Here is a 17190-nt window from a genome sequence, read left to right as displayed (position 1 = left end):
TTTTAGGTTCACCGCCAGGTTTTTATAGCGCTAGGTACCCCGATATACTACCCAATAATGGTTTTAACCCCCTGATTGCTGCTAGTTAACCCTTTCACCCCCTTTCACCAGCGATCACAGTATAAGTGTCACTGGTGACGCTGGTTAGCCAGTTAGTTATTTAGGTTCCCCGTCAGGTTTTTATATAGCGCCAGGGACCCCCATATACTACCTAATAAAAATTTGAACCCCCTGATTGCCCCTAGTTAACCCTTTCACCACTGATCACCGTATAAGTGTTACGGGTGACTCTGGTTAGTTTGTTTTTTATAGCATCAGGGCACCCACCATTTATTACCCAATAAAGGTTTAACCCCCCTGATCACCCAGCGGGTGATATCAATTAGGTTTTAGGGTCAGGGTCTGCGTCGCCCCAGGCAGCGCTAGGTTAGTGCCAGTACCGCTAACACCCACACGCAAAGCATACACCTCCCGTAGTGGTATAGAATCTGAACAGATCAATATCTGATCTGATCAGATCTATACTAGCGTCCCCAGCAGTTTAGGGTTCCAAAAAAACGCATTGTTAGCGGGATCAGCCCAAATACCTGCTAGCACCTGCGTTTTGCCCCTCTGCCCAGCCCACCCAAGTGCAGTATCGATCGATCACTGTCACTTACAAAACACTAAACACATAACTGCAGCGATCGCAGAGTCAGGCCTGATCCCTGCCATCGCTAACAGGTTTTTTGGTAGCATTTTATATTCAAATCCGGAAGGCAGTGCTTGGTTTTCGGGGTCCCGTACGTGGCTAGGCTCCCAAAAAGTCCCCCACATGTGGTATCCCCGTACTCGGGAGAAGCAGCAGAATTTATTTTGGGGTGTAATTTGACTTCTGCCCATAGCATGTGTGAGCAATATATCATTTAGTGACAACTTTGTGCAAAAAAAAAAAAAGTTTGTAATATTCCCGCAACTTTTGGCAAAATATAAAATATTCCATGGACTCAACATGCCTCTCAGTAAATAGCTTGGGGTGTCTACTTTCCAAAATGGGGTCATTTGGGGAGGGGTTTGTGCTATTTTGGCATTTTATGGCCTTCGAAACTGTGATAGGTAGTGAGGAGTTAAATCAAAAATTTGCACCCTTAGAAATCCTGAAGGTGGTGATTGGTTTTCGGGGTGCCGTGCGCGACTAGACTCCCAAAAAGTCCCACACATGTGGTATCCCCGTACTCAGGAGAAGCAGCAGAATGTATTTTGGGGTGTTATTTCACATATGCCCATAGCATGTGTGAGCAATATATCATTTAGTGACAACTTGGTGCAAAAAAAAAAAGTTTGTAATATTCCCGCAACTTGTGGCAAAATATAAAATATTCCATGGACTCAACATGCCTCTCAGTAAATAGCTTGGGGTGTCTTCTTTCCAAAATGGGGTCATTTTGGGGGGTTTTGTGCTATTTTGGCATTTTATGGCCTTCGAAACTGTGATAGGTAGTGAGGAGTTAAATCAAAAATTTGCACCCTTAGAAATCCTGAAGGTGGTGATTGGTTTTCGGGGTGCCGTGCGCGACTAGACTCCCAAAAAGTCCCACACATGTGGTATCCCCATACTCGGGAGAAGTAGCGGAATATATTTTGGGGTGCAATTCCACATATAACCATGGCATGTGTGAGCAATATATCATTTAGTGACATTTTTTTTTTTGTCATTATTCAATCCCTTAGGACAAAAAAAATAAATATTCAATGGGCTCAACATACCCATCAGCAATTTCCTTGGGGTGTCTACTTTCCAAAATGGGGTCATTTGGGGGGGATTTGTACTGCCCTGCCATTTTAGCACCTCAAGAAATGAGATCGGCAGTCATAAATTAAAAGCTGTGTAAATTCCAGAAAATGTACTCTAGTTTGTAGACGCTATAACTTTTGTGCAAACCAAAAAATATACGCTTATTGACATTTTTTTTACTAAAGACATGTGGCTGAATAAATTTTGCCCTCAATGTATGACTAAAATTTAGTTTATTCGATTTTTCTTATAACAAAAAGAAGAAAATATCTTTTTTTTTCAAAATTTTCGCTCTTTTTCCATTTATATCGCAAAAAAAAAAAATCGCAGAGGCAATCAAATACCATCAAAAGAAAGCTCTATTTGTGGGAAGAAAAGGACGCAAATTTCGTTTGGGTGCAACATTGCATGACCGCGCAATTACCAGTTAAAGCAGCGCAGTGCGAAATTGCAAAAAGACCTCTGGTCCTTAAGGTGTTTATTGGTCCGGAGCTGAAGTGGTTAAAGGTATTTTTTTTTTGTTTTTTTTTTTTTAATGTCTTTTTTGTTTTTTTTTTGCATTTTAGTCCAAATATGAGATCTGAGGACTTTTTGACCCCAGATCTCATATTTAAGAGATCCTGTCATGCTTTTTTCTATTACAAGGGATGTTTACATTAAATGATCCTTTTTAAAAAAAAAAAAAAAGTGTAAAAATAAATAAAATCAATTAAAATAAATAAGAAAAAAAAAGGTTTTTAAAAACACCCCGACACGACGAGCTTGCGCACAGAAGCGAGCGCATACTTGAGTAGCGCCCGCATATGAAAACGGTGGTCAAACCACACATGTGAGGTATCGCCGCGATCGGTAGAGCGAGAGCAATAATTCTAGCCCCAGACCTCCTCTGTAACACAAAAAGTGCAACCTGTAGAATTTTTTAAATGTCGCTTATGGAGATTTTTGAGGCTAAAAGTTTGATGCCATTCCACGAGCGGGCGCAATTTTGAAGCGTGACATGTTGGGTATCAATTTACTCGGCGTACCATTATCTTTCACAATATAAAAAAAAATTGAGCTAATTTTACTGTTTTTTTTTTTTAATTCAAAAAAGTGAATTTTTTCCAAAAAAAGTGCGCTTGTAAGACCGCTGCGCAAATACGGTGTGAAAAAAAAGTATTTCAATGACTGCCATTTTATTCTCTAGGGTGTTAGAAAAAAAAAAACAATATAAAATGTTTGGGGGTTCTAAGTAATTTTCTAGCAAAAAAAAAAAACGTTTTAAACATGTAAACACCAAATCTGAAAAAGAGACCTGGTCCTTAAGTGGTTAATGATGAGATACCTGCAAGGGATGCACGTAAAAGTCACATAGTGACTTTACAATCGCTTTAACCACTTGACCACTGGGCACTTAAACACCCTTAATAACCAGACCAATTTTCAGCTTTCGGTGCTCTCACATTTTGAATGACAATTACTCAGTCATGCAACACTGGACCTATATGAAATTTTTGTCCTTTTTTTCACACAAATAGAGCTTTCTTTTGGTGGTATTTAATCACCGCTGGGTTTTTTATTTTTTGTGCTATAAAAGAAAAAATACAGAAAATTCTGTAAAAAAAAAAGAATTTTTCTTCATTTCTGTTATAAAATTTAGCAGATTAGTAATTTTTTCTTCATAAATTTTGGCCAAAATTTATACTACTACATATCTTTGGTAAAAATAAGTACACATTGGTGGATATTATTTGGTCTTTGTGAAAGTTATAGAGTCCACAAGCTATGGTGCCAATATCTGAAAACTGATCACACCTGAAGTACTGACGGCCTATTTGAATTCTTGAGACCCTAACATGCCAGAAAAGTACAACTACCCCCCAAATGACCCCTTTTTGGAAAGAAGACATTCCAAGGTATTTAGTAAGAGGCATGATGAGTTTTTTGAAGTTGTCATTTTTTCCCACAATTCTTTGCAAAATCAAGATTTTTTTTTACTTTTTTTTTTTTTTTCACAAAATTGTCATATTATCAGTTTATTTCTCACACAGCATATGCATACCACAAATTACACCCTAAAACACATTCTGCTATTACTCCCGAGTACGGTGATACCACATGTGTGAGACTTTTACACAGTGTGGCCACATACAGAGGCCTAACATGCAGGGAGCGCCATCAGGCATTCTGGAGCACCCAGGACAATTCTGACATTTCTCTCCTACATGTAAAAATCATCATTTATTTGCTAGAAAATTACATAGAATCCCAAAACATTATATATGTTTTTTTAGCAAACACCCTGGAGAATACAATGGTGGTCGTTGCTTTTTTTATCTCGCACGGTATTTGCGCAACAATTTTTCGAATGCTTTTTTTTTGGAAAAAAAACTGTTTTGTGCTTAAAAAAAAAAAAAAAACACAGTAAAGTTAGCCCAATTTTTGCATAATGTGAAAGATGAAGTTACACCGAGTAAATCGATACCTAACATGTCACTCTTCAAAATTGCACACGCTCGTGGAATGGCGCCAAACGTCGCTACTTAAAAATCCCCATAGGCGACGATTAAATTTTTTTTTTTACTGGTTATATGTTTTGAGTTACAGAGGAGGTCTAGGGCTAGAATTATTGCTCTTGCTCTAACGTTCGCAGCGATACCTCACATGTGTGGTTTGAACACCGTTTTCATATGTGGGCGGGACTTACGTATGCGTTCGCTTCTGCATGCGAGCACATGGGGACAGGGGCGCTTTAAAAAAAAAAAAAAAAAATTATTGTTCATTTTACTTTATTTATTTTAGTTTTGACATTTTTTTTTTCCCCAAAAATAAATTTTTTGATCACTTTTATTCCTATTACAAGGAATGTAAACATCCCTTGTAATAGGAATATGGCATGACAGGTCCTCTTTACAGTGAGATGTGGGGTCAATAAGACCCCGCATCTCACCTCTAAGCTGGGAAGCCTGAAAAAAAAAAAAAAAAAAGATTCTGGATTTGATCGTATTGGCGAGTCGGTAGAAGCACCGGAGGGCGGCGGGAGGGGGGGGGGTGTCTATGGCTGGGTATTGCAGGGTATCACCGACTATGGCTGGGTATCTCAGAGTATGGCGTTGCAGAGCATTGCAGGATATTGGAGGGTGTTGCAGAGTGTTGCACGGTATTGGCGGGTGTTGCAGAGCATTGCAGAGTGTTGCAGGGTATTGGTGGGTGTTGCAGAGCATTGCAGAGTGTTGCAGGGTATTGGTGGGTGTTGCAGAGTGTTGCAGGGTATTGGCGGGTGTTGCAGAGCGTTGCAGGGTATTGCAGAGTGTTGCAGAGTGTTGCAGAGTGTTGCAGGGTGTTGCAGGGTGTTGCAGGGTGTTGCAGGGTGTTGCAGGGTGTTGCAGGGTGTTGCAGGGTGTTGCAGAGTGTTGCAGAGTGTTGCAGAGTGTTGCAGAGTGTTGCAGAGTGTTGCAGAGTGTTGCAGAGTGTTGCAGAGTGTTGCAGAGTGTTGCAGAGTGTTGCAGAGTGTTGCAGGGTATTTCAGAGTAATGCAGGGTATTTCAGAGTAATGCAGGGTATTTCAGAGTAATGCAGGGTATTTCAGAGTAATGTAGGGTATTTCAGAGTAATGTAGGGTATTTCAGAGTAATGTAGGGTATTTCAGAGTAATGTAGGGTATTTCAGAGTAATGTAGGGTATTTCAGAGTAATGTAGGGTATTTCAGAGTAATGTAGGGTATTTCAGAGTAATGTAGGGTATTTCAGAGTAATGTAGGGTATTTCAGAGTAATGTAGGGTATTTCAGAGTAATGTAGGGTATTTCAGAGTAATGTAGGGTATTTCAGAGTAATGTAGGGTATTTCAGAGTAATGTAGGGTATTTCAGAGTAATGTAGGGTATTTCAGAGTAATGTAGGGTATTTCAGAGTAATGTAGGGTATTTCAGAGTAATGTAGGGTATTTCAGAGTAATGTAGGGTATTTCAGAGTAATGTAGGGTATTGCAGAGTAATGCAGGGTATTGCAGAGTATTTTCAGGGAATTCAGGGGTTAATTTTCGGTGAGCAGCGATGCAGCCCACATCGCTGCTGACACCGATCTCTTCCCCCTCCGCTGTTCCGATCGGTACAGAGAGGGGGAGGGAGGAACCGGCGTCATAACATGACGCCGGTTTGTTTACAAGTGATCACTCCGTCATTTGACGGAGCGATCACGTGGTAAACGGCCGCTATGAGCGGCCGTTTACCGTGATCCATGATGCGCCGGGTCCTGTGGACTCATATGACGGCCTCCCGGAGTTAAGAAACCGCCCTGTAGCCGTCATTTGGCTATAGGGCGGTTATTAAGTGGTTAAGGTAAAACACTTCTGGTACTAGTTCGCCCCTTTTAGATAAGTACAGCTGTTATTACTGACCTCTTGAAAATGCTAGTTGTCTGGCCTGTTCTGCTCTAGCATGTGTAATACTTTCTCAGTCACTGCTTGAGAATAAGTATATAGATCAGTGACTAAAAAGCTAATCATTTTATCCTTACTAAACTGAATATCATCTTCAGCAGTGGTCTACAAACTGTGGCCCATTTACTTGCTTTTATTTGGCCCTTGGGGCACTATCTCATCCACTGACACCAATGATTGGGGGACAATTCCTCCCAATGACGGGGTGCAATTTCTACCAATAATGGGGCACAGTTCCTCCCAATGACACCAACAATGGGGTCCAATGACACCATTGATGAGGCACAATTCCTCTCACTGACAACAAAGATTGGGCATTGTTTATTCCCACTGATGTCGGGACATTTTCTACTCCTGAGGGTTCCAGTCCGACCCCCATAAAGTCTAAAGGACAGTAAACTGGCCCTTTGTTTAGAAAGTTTGGAGACCCCCGATCGAGGGCCTATGGATACGTTCTCTTTTGAAACAAGGCTTTGTGAAGCTGTAAAGGGGAACATCAGCTGATTGTTTGTTTGCATGTTAACTAGAACCCAGTAGGCTTATTTCTGTGTCCTTGGATACATTTTTAGTTGGTTTCTGCCCAATGTTTTTATGAACAGAAAGTCTTCCCATCAGTGACAGAGCATGTAGAAGAGAAAACAAAAAGTTGATGGGTGCTCTTTATTCTCACTATATTCAAATGCAGAACCGTTTTAGGGAAATACCGCTTTGTCTTCTAAAGGGGGCTCCTCCCTTTCAATGGTGTGCTTTATCACCTGGACAGAAGTCTGCACCAGGGATAAACTAATCCCAAAAAGTTCTGCTTCTTCTAATGACTCTTCTAAAGAGTCTTCCCCAGACAAATCTTTGGACATTAGAGGAAGACTACTAATACTAGTTAAAAAAAGTTTTGCTTTAATTTTCTTGTGTCTTTTTCTGTTGATGAGTGATTACACGTTTCCCAGCACATACTCTGCTACAGTCTACATTGGTTGTTCTGCCCTTGTTAAAAAGCAGGGATAGCACTTTCTAAAATTAAAAATAAATCTTTGTATATTGTAGGTGATGGCACTTCCGGACGCTGAGAGGAGGTCATCTGGCTGGAAATGCTCCAAAACCGCCCTTCAGGAAGAAGATGCCATAAACCTTCTAAAGGAATTTGCAGAATTGAAGCGTAAAGAGAGGGAAAATGACCCTAAAGTGAAACGTGTAAAGAACAAATATAAACTGAAGGCCTCAGCTTATCCATCTCCTGGTAATATTTTACACACTGGACGCCAATCTCCTCCTTCTCCAGTCCTGGAGGTTCTACCTCTGCTCCCCTCACAGACATTTAAGTCTCAGGAACCTGGAAATGAGCCTTTTAAACAATCAACATCTTTTCCAGTGAAAGAAATGGGCAACCTGGTCCCCTCTGACACTCGGCTGCCACACACCCCTTCATCTACTAAGCCTGAGCAATGCCAAGTACTGAGGGAGATTCAACCCAATGCAGAGAATGTCAACAGCTTGCAGAAACTGTCTCAAACTGTCCACAACTCCGGTATATGTAACACAACTGTAATTATAAGTAATGTAGAGGATGTAAAAATATCCGACCCTTTGAAAGACCCAGAGAATGAGATTCCGATGTCTAAGATCAGTGCACACAAAGTGAGTTTTTCATTGACTTTATATGTACATAGGCTGCTTTAGGTAATTCAGCATTTTGACAGTTTTGATAATGTGAAGTAGGGCAGTCAAAGGATCAACTACATAAATATTTCTTTGGTCAGAGTCCCAGGATTTTTTAGTAATAGTCTCTTTATTAGAATTTAAATGTAGGAAACAAGTTGCAGGATTACATAAACTGCAAACAAAGGTTCAAGTTTTGCAATCAGCCATACACCCATCTTAATCATACATAGGATCTTTCAGTGTTTAACACAGCTACATGTTTTTTTTACATACAATGAGTATAAAAATATAATGTTGGGTCACCTCAAGAAATCATCCAACCACCAGACAGCAGCTCAGCCTGTGTCTGATTATTTCTTTTTGGCCAAACCGATATCTTTTTGATACCTTTAACCACTTGTAACAAATGTAGAACATGATATAGTACATAGGGGTTTAGTTACTAAAGGCAAATCCATTTTGCACTACAAGTACACTTGGCAGTGCAGTGACAGTATATCTGAGGGGGAGATCTGAAATGAGGGGAAGCTCTGCTGATTTTATCATCCAATCATGTACACGCAAAAATGCTGTTTTTTATTATCCTTGCATGTCCCCCTCAGATCTATAGCGACTGCACTTCCAAGTGCACTTGCAGTGCAAAATGGATTTGCCTTTAGTAACTAAACCCCTATGTACTATATCATGTTCTACATTTGTTACAAGTGGTTAAAGGTATCAAAAAAATATCGGTTTGGCCAAAAAGGAAATAATCTTAAAGTTCCCATTTTGATAGAATGTTTCCAACCTATTCCATATATTTGAGGTGTGATGTGCCCAGGATTTTTGAAGTATCAACTATGCCAGCAAGAAAATTTATGATTTTTGAGTCGCTCCATGAGAAACTGAAGCTATATGAAATGCTGTGTCCTGTCAATGTCCAAGTCTTCTTTAGGTGGCTAAGTGGTCAGAGACCTTTCTTGATGTGTTAGGTTCCTGCATTTACCTTTTGTGAGGGACATTATTTGCAAGAAAATTAAGTTTTTGTGTGGGCCTTCTTGTTATTTTTTTAAGAATCTCAAATGTGACTGATGGTTTCCACCTGCACCAAGCTTCAATGCATTTTCCATTTCAATCAGAAATGTACATACTCCATTGAATCTTGTGATGTTCCAGTTTGGTACTGGGGTAGACTCTTCACAGGGAACCTGATTGATAAGAAACTACACCTCCCATATTTCTGTCCTAACACAGTGTTTGCTAACAAAAGACTGCTTTATCTGCTCTACACGCTCTTCATTAGGACTAGGGATGAGCTCAGGTGTGTTCGCATGGAACACGTGCAGAGCCCGCCAGGAAGTCGGTGCAGCGCTACGCTAATCATAAGCAGTGAGACATTTCCCCGATAAGCAGCTGCAGAAATCGGGCAATGTCTCACTGCCTGTGATTAGCGCAGCGCTGCGCAGACTTCCTGGAGGGCTCTGCACGTGTTCCATGCAAACACGCCTGAGCGCATTCCTAATTAGGACATGCTGCATCCAAAAAACATGACGTAAAGCAAGTCAAACAGTCTCTGGATTTCTATGTGCGATACTCAAAGTCAATAACGTTTTGCTGACCTGCCCTCGAAGTGCGTTTCAAATGCACATTGACACAATCCCATAAGGAGCAGGCTTATGGGCTCTTAAATGTTCTTAAAGAGGGATTTCACTGGAAATTTTTTTTTTAAAAGCAAGCAGCTATAAATAGTACAGCTGCTGACTTTAATAAATGGACACTCACCTGTCCCAGGTTCCAGCGATGTCGGCAGCTGAGGCCGATCGATCGTTAGGCTCTCGGCTGCTGCCGCCTCCATTCTCGGTGAGGGAATCCGGAAGTGAAGCGTTGCGGCTTCACTTCCCGGTTCCCTACTGCGCATGCACGAGTCGCGCAGCGCAATGGGAATGGTCCGCGCTGTCTCTGGGACCCGTGTGTGTCCCAGCAGACAGTGCGCCGAGAGAGGAAGAAGCATAGACTCCCGTGGAATTCTATGCCCCAAAGTGGGTGCAAATACCTGTCTTAGACAGGTATCTGCACCCCCCTCCTCCCTGAAAGGTGCCAATTGTGACACCGGAGGGGGGGGAGGGTTGCGATGAGGAGAAGTTCCACTTTAGGGTGGAACCCCGCTTTAAAGGCTAAGTTCACCCTTTGAAGAAGAAAAAAAAGAAGTGCGCAATTATTATTAATATAAATATATATATAATATATATTAAAAAAAATGTATTTTTTTTTTTTCTAAGGAGTCTGCAGAGCATTGTACCCACGTTCTGCAGACCCTCAGGATATGAACTACGAGGACGGTCACCAGTGCACTTGTAGTTTATTAAAAACTCTAAGCTCTCAACTGCAATAGATGATGATACTTTTTATTCTATTCATTCACTGGAAACTGAATGAAAATGAATGACGTGCTTGTATGGCCAGAGCCCTGCACGATTGAGCTGTTTTCAAATTGTGATAGTGGGGGCAGGATTCCGCCCACTGTCACGGGGAGAGGAAGTGAGTAGGCAGATGCTGGAACATGTTACATGGTCGCCCCCCCCCCCCCCCCCAAAAAAAAAAGAAAAAAAGGTGTAACATGTTCCATAGGTGAACTCATTCCCTAAACTGGCTGAAAATAGTCAAAATTGTATGTGTCCTGCTGCATTTGCAGGCTTTTATCAGTGAGAAAATGCAGAGATCTACGACGATGTGCAGATGGCAGTAATGCACAGCAAGCATTCATTAATAACCACTTATCTGACAGCACTGAAATAGAATTTGGTTACCATTTGCTACTGTGTAGAGTAGAGCTGCAACTAACGATTAATTTGTCTATTCACTAATCTATCGATTATTTTTTCGATTAGTCAACGACTATCCGATTATTTATTTATTAATTTTTTTTTTTTTTTTTTTTATGAATCTAGTGTTTTTTTGGTTTTTTTTGATTAGCTAATTAATCCTTTGGATAACCTTACAAAAAATTAAGTACATAAAAAAATATAACCAGTGTGTGTGTGTGTGTATGTGTGTATGTGTGTGTATATATATATATATATATATATATATATATATATATATATATATATATATATATATATATATATATATATATATTATATACATACATAATAATATATATATGTGTGTGTGTGTGTGTGTGTGTACTTCTTCTATTCTTACCTTTTTTTTATTTTTTGTAAACTTAAGATAAAAGAATATATATGTCAGAAGTTCATGAATGTTTATAATTTTATTTTTTGCAATGTTTTCTATTTTTAAGGGGGAGGGTGTGTGGGGACAGTGTCAGTGTGTTTTTTTTATTATTTATTGCAATTTTTTTTATCAGCCCTGTTGAGGGGGCTATGGTGAGATATCAGGGGTCTTAACAGACCTTTGAAATCTCCCATTTGAGACACGGAAAGGGACTGGGGACAGAGATTCCCCAGTCCCTTTCTCTGCAGCCTCTGCTGCACTGATAATGAATGGAGAGAAGACAGCGGCTTCTCTCCATTCATTAAGGGTCCGTTCACACAGAGGCAACTCAGATCCGACTTCGGGTCGCCTCAGGTCGGACAACATGTAAAAATCAATGTAAGTGAATGAGAGCCGTCTTAATGCACACTACTGAAGTCGCTCCGACTTCAGAAAAGGTTCCTGTACTACTTCAATCCGACTTGTAGGCAACCAGTATCCATTGATTTCAATGGAGGTCGCCTCCAAGTCGGATCTCCGTCTGTACGGAGGCGACTCTCACAGAATTATCAGCTCTCAAGAGGGAACTCCACGTCAAATTTATGAAAAAAATTTGGCGTGGGTTCCCCCTCCGAGAGCATACCAGGCCCTTAGGTCTGGTATGGAATTTAAGGGGAACCCCCCTACGCCGAAAAAACGGCATGGGGGTCCCCCCCAGATCCATACCAGACCCTTATCTGAACACGGACGAGCGAGCGCCCCCCCCCCCCCCCCCCTCCTGAGCCGTATCAGGCCGCGTGCCCTCAACATGGGGGGTGCCTTGGGGAAGGGGGGCCGCGCGCCCCCCCCCCCCACCCCAAAGCACCTTGTCCCCATGTTGATGAGGAAAAGTGCCTCTTTCCGACAACCCTGGCCGTTGGTTGTCGGGATCTGCGGCCGGGGGGCTTATCGGAATCCGGGAGCCCCCTTTAATAAGGAGCCCTCCAGATCCCGGCCCCCCACCCTATGTGAATGAGTATGGGGTACAATGTACCCCTACCCATTCACCTGTGAAAAAAATGTAAAAAAAAAACACAACACAGGGTTAAAATAGTTTATTACACAGCTCTGGGGGTCTTCTTCCGTCTTGGGGGGTCTTCTCGCCGGACTCCTCCCCTATCTTCTGCTAGCTCTTTTACTAGTGGAGGAGCCCGGCCTTCTGCGCCACCGCCCTCTTCTTCCGACTTCGGGGTCTTGTCCCCCTCTTCGGTTGTTCTTGCCGGGCCACCGCGCCTCCTTCTAGCTCTTTTACAAGCGGTGGCCCGGTCTTAAAGTCGTGTTGTAAGTCGCCCCAAATCGTGTTCAGGTCGTGTCCAAGTTGCCTCCAAAAGTCCTATTGAAAGTCGTGTTGCCCCTGTGTGAATGGACCCTAACTGAGACATCGTAATCGCAAGCGGTTACCATGTTTCAGTTATGTGAATGGACAGAGTCAGTGGTCACTGACTCTGTCCATTCTGAAAACGAAGGAGCCGGGTTTACTGGCTTCTACCTCTGCTCTCCATCCTGAGATACTGGGGGGGGGGGGGGCAGCACAGAGGGGGACACAGAGAAGAGAGAGGGGGGCGGCAGCACAGAGGGGGAAACAGAGAAGAGAGAGGGGGGCGGCAGCGCGGAGAGGGACAGATGCACGGAGGGGGAGAAAAGAGGGGGTCAGCGGCACGGAGGAGGAGAAGAGAGGGGGACGGCGGCACAGAGAGGGGGACGGCAGCATGGAGGAGAGCGGGAGATACTGAGCACTGTGACGCATCGACGCCCCGGAACGCACCTCGATGTATTTTTGTAGTCAACGTAATCGATTACGTCGACTCGTCATGACAGCTTTAGTGTATAGCATATTTCTGTTACTCTGCATCGCCTCATTAAATAGGGTTGTTTGCCAAAATCAATGAAACCTGCAAAATAGTTTACATATTTAAAAAGACACAATTTGCATGTGTAAGTTCCACACATAGCAACTTGAATATTCCTAAAACAGGTTGGACAATGTCCCAGTATGTGCCTTTATAAACTAACTGAGCGAGTACTATTATGGGATCTTTCTTTCTGATTTATGGTGTTTGTATATTGTAGGTGATGGCTCTTCCTGACACCAAGAGGAAGTCACCTGGCTGGAAATGCTCTAAAACTGCCCTTGGAGAAGAAGATGCCATAAACCTTCTAAAGGAATTTGCAGAATTGAAGCGTAAAGAGAGGGAAAATGACCCTGAAGTGAAACGTGTAAAAAACAAATATAAATTGAAGACCTCAGCTTATCCATCTCCTGGTAATATTTTACACACTGGACGCCAACTTCCTCGCTCTCCGGGTCCGGGGGTTCTACCTCTGCTCCCCTCACAGAAATTTGAGCCAAAAGAACCTGGAAATGAGTCATTTGATCGGTTGAGGTCTTTTTCAATTAAAGACATAGACAATATAGTCCCTTCTGGTAGGCAGCTGTCCCGCACCCCTTTATTGGCTGAGCTTGAACAATGTCCAGTACAGGGAGGGATTCCCCCCAATATCCAGAATGTAAGCAGTGTGCAGAAACTGTCCCGGACCGTTAACTCAGTAAGATGTAACACAACTGAAATTCTAAGTAATGAAGAGGATTTAAACATGCCTGACACTTTGGAAGACCTAGAGAAAAGGAATCCAATGTCAAAGATCAGTGCACACAAAGTGAGTCCTTTCATTGAGTTTACTCTAGGTACATAGACTGTTTGTTTTTTGTTTTTGGGGTAGCTTAAATACATTTTAAAATTATTTTGCTGCCCTTCCTCTACACTTTTAAAACTAAGGCTACTTTCACACACTGCCTCTCCAGTCGGAAAGCATATGTGCTTTCACACTGGAGCAGTGCGCTTGCAGGATGGGGAAAAAAGTCCTGCAAGCAGCATCTTTGGGGTGTTGCTAAAGTGCCCCTGCCATTGACCCCCCCCCCCGCCACAGTGTGAAAGTGTTCTAAGTGTTACTAAACCCAGGACCCTGCATTCACTGTATCTGGTCTTACACAGTACATGGAAATGCAATTATTTTAGTAAATATAAACTGCTAAATACCTTTTTCTCATCAGCAGTATATAGCAGTCTTGTAACTTCTATCGGCCTCTTGTTAAATCTTGTAGGATGAGTTTTCCTTTTGCACTGACTGTCCTATCAGGATGCAGGACCCCTGACCCTCTGTCTGGACAGTGCTGATTAGCCCTGTGCTGATGACATGCACCCTCCCAAGAACAAAAAAAAAACTCTAGCAATACACACCAAACTGAGCATGTGCAGCTTGTTCCCTGCCTCTGGATTATCAGGAAATTATTAGGAGTCAGTGGAAAGAGGAGAAGATCAGAGAAGAAAGGATCAAACAACCTCATTACATAATGCAGAAGATTAACCCCTTAGGTTCCACTGTGAGTATAACAAGCATGCTTTAGTGCAAATGCAGACTGATTTTTTTACGGTTGTGGGTTTTTTAACCACTTCAGCCCTGGAAGATTTGGCTGCTGAATGACCGGGTCATTTTTTGTGATTCAGCACTGTGTTGCTTTAACTGACAATTGCGTGGTAGTGTGATGCTGCATCCAAACAATTGACATCCTCCCCCCCCCACAGATGGAGCTTTCTTTTGGTGGTATTTGATCGCCTCTGCAGTTTTTATTTATTGCGCTATAAAAAAGAGCGACAATTTTGAAAAAAATATATATTTTGTACTTTTTGCTATAATAAATATCCCTTTTTTTTTTTTAAAGCGGATTTTTTTCTAAGTTTATGCCGATATGTATTCTTGGTTTAAAAAAAAAAAAAAAAAAAGTGCAATAAGCGTATATTGATTGGTTTGCACAAAAGTTATAGCTTCTACAAAATAGGGGATAGATTTATAGCTTTTTTTTTTTTTTTTTTCGGGACTACCACATTATGGCGGACACATTTTTGGGACCATTGGCATTTATACAGCGATCAGTCCTGCACTGATTACTGTAAAAATGTCACTGGCAGGGAAGGGGTCATGGCTGGCGGTCATTGCTACCATCTGCCACGAGCATCGGCACCCCCACAGTGCAGTGGCGCGTGCGCCTGCTATCCCGATCCCACGAGTTGAAGTACAATGATGGCAATTTGCGGGATCGTGCTGACCTGCCGCAGTATAATGACGGCGGCTGGTTGGCACGCGGTTAAAGTAAAACTTTAGTCAGAAATAAGTCCTGCTAGATTACTTCAGGCTGGCTCCTTTTGCAGTGTGTAAAATCCAACAATACACTGCCTCACCCTGCTCTGCACATGCTCCGTTGCTCTCTGGTTTCATGCACTTTTGAATTTGTAGAGGAAGATCTGCTGACAGCCTTAAAATGGCATTAAACTCTCCTATTCTTTGCCTCCAAGGAAGCTGCTTCTCTTTGATCTGAAACTGCTATGGTGCTGCACATGTGATCAGCTATGACACCATCCATTTGGTGATTTGACAGTTTGGTTGAGGAGACAAGCAAGTGTGACCTACTAATGTTGTGGCGTGAACAGAACAATTGCTATCACGTGCAGATTTTTTTTTTTGCAAAGGAGCTTGCAAAGTATATGCAGTTTTCTGCATGGAAAAAAAACTGACGTGACATCAGCATTGTAGTGTGAGCAGGGCAGAAGAGAAAGTGATGATCTCTAGCTGTGCATAAAAAAAAAAAAAAAAAGCACATGAAAACTGATGTCATTGTGTATAAAGACTCACTAAAACACGCATGAAAACTGATGTAAACTCATGTCTCTGCAAGTGAAATCTGCACGATTTTTTCCATCCGTTTTTATGCATGTATGGTGTGAACAAGGCCTTAGATGTCCTTGTTGCTGATGTAGATCGTGCGACACATACCGTATATACTCGAGTATAAGCCGAGATTTTCAGCCTCTTTTTTGAGGCTGAAAGTGCCCCCCTCGGCTTATACTCGAGTCATCGCTGTCTGCCCGCTCGATCAGCGTGTCGAGCAGACAGACAGCGGCCATTCTATTCAAAAGCCGCGCCTCCGGCTCCGCCTTCGCCTGTGATAGGCGGAACACTGAATTTCCCAGCAGCCTGTGTTCCGCCTATCACGGACATCGTATCATCCTCGTACTACGGACGAGGATGATACGACGTCTGTGATAGGCGGAACACAGGCTGCTGGGAAATTCAGTGTTCCGCCTATCACAGGCGAAGGCGGCGGCGCAGCTTTTGAACTTTACAATGGCCGCCGACGAAGAGGGCACGGGACGGAGGCAAGGGAAGGCACGGCACGGGACGGGACGGGACGGCGGCGGCAAGGCAAGGCAAGGCACGACACGGGACGGATGCAAGGAGGCAAGTCACGGCACGGGACGGAGGCAAGGAGGCAAGGCACGGGACGGAGGCTCGGGACAAAGGTAGGCTGGACACACACACACACACACACACACACACACACACACACACACACACACACACACACACACACACACACACGGATGGAGACACACACAGGGATGGATGGATGGATGGAGACACACACACAGGGATGGATGGATGGAGACACACACACACACAGGGATGGATGGATGGATGGATGGAGACACACACACACAGGGATGGATGGATGGATGGACACACACACACACAGGGATGGATGGACGGACACACAGGGATGGACGGACACACAGGGATGGACGGACACACAGGGATGGACGGACACACACACAGGGATGGACAGGCATGTCTCACCCTCGGCTTATACACGAGTCAATAAGTTTGCCAGTTTTTTTGGGGGTAAATTGGGGGCCTCGGCTTATATTCGGGTCGGCCTATACTCGAGTATATACGGTACTCACTGAAGTGGCTGGATATATGGTACTTTAGACAATCTTTTTTTTTTTTTTTTTTTTTTAGTAGACACTGCTGTGTACAGTATGCAGAATGCACATCTTCAATTTGTACAGAAAATTAAAAATGATAAAATGTAAGCAAATATTACCCTCTTTTTTTAATTTGAGGAAACTGCTGAAGAGGTGAAGGCCTTGAGCCAGCAGACTCATACTATCAGGAGAATAAGTGAACTACCTGTTCAAGGCAAGTATTTAATTTAATAAAGTAGTGACCAGCTAAATGTTCATGTATTTATGCTTTCTATTTAAAGTTTTAA

General features: G+C 42.7%; 1 protein-coding gene across 3 annotated transcripts in view; it reads left to right on the top strand.

Annotated features, from left to right (window-relative positions):
• Positions 1-17190, top strand: part of LOC143981934 (uncharacterized) — a 64262-nt gene that overhangs the window by 10763 nt on the left and 36309 nt on the right. For all 3 annotated transcript variants that reach the window (XR_013274383.1, XM_077480189.1, XM_077480190.1), the window contains exons 2-4: positions 7233-7823; positions 13152-13739; positions 17042-17117. Coding sequence is in view for 2 of the 3 variants with exons in the window: in XM_077480189.1 (XP_077336315.1) it covers positions 7236-7823; positions 13152-13739; positions 17042-17117 (1252 nt within the window). In the remaining variant the exon portion in view is untranslated. The remainder of the gene's footprint in view (positions 1-7232; positions 7824-13151; positions 13740-17041; positions 17118-17190) is intronic.

Source organism: Lithobates pipiens, unplaced genomic scaffold (assembly GCF_037356315.1).
Source record: "Lithobates pipiens isolate NorthernLeopardFrog02 unplaced genomic scaffold, aLitPip1_a1.2 Scaffold_16, whole genome shotgun sequence".
Classification (NCBI taxonomy): Eukaryota; Metazoa; Chordata; class Amphibia; order Anura; family Ranidae; genus Lithobates; species Lithobates pipiens.
This window is presented reverse-complemented; position numbering and strand designations above follow the sequence as displayed.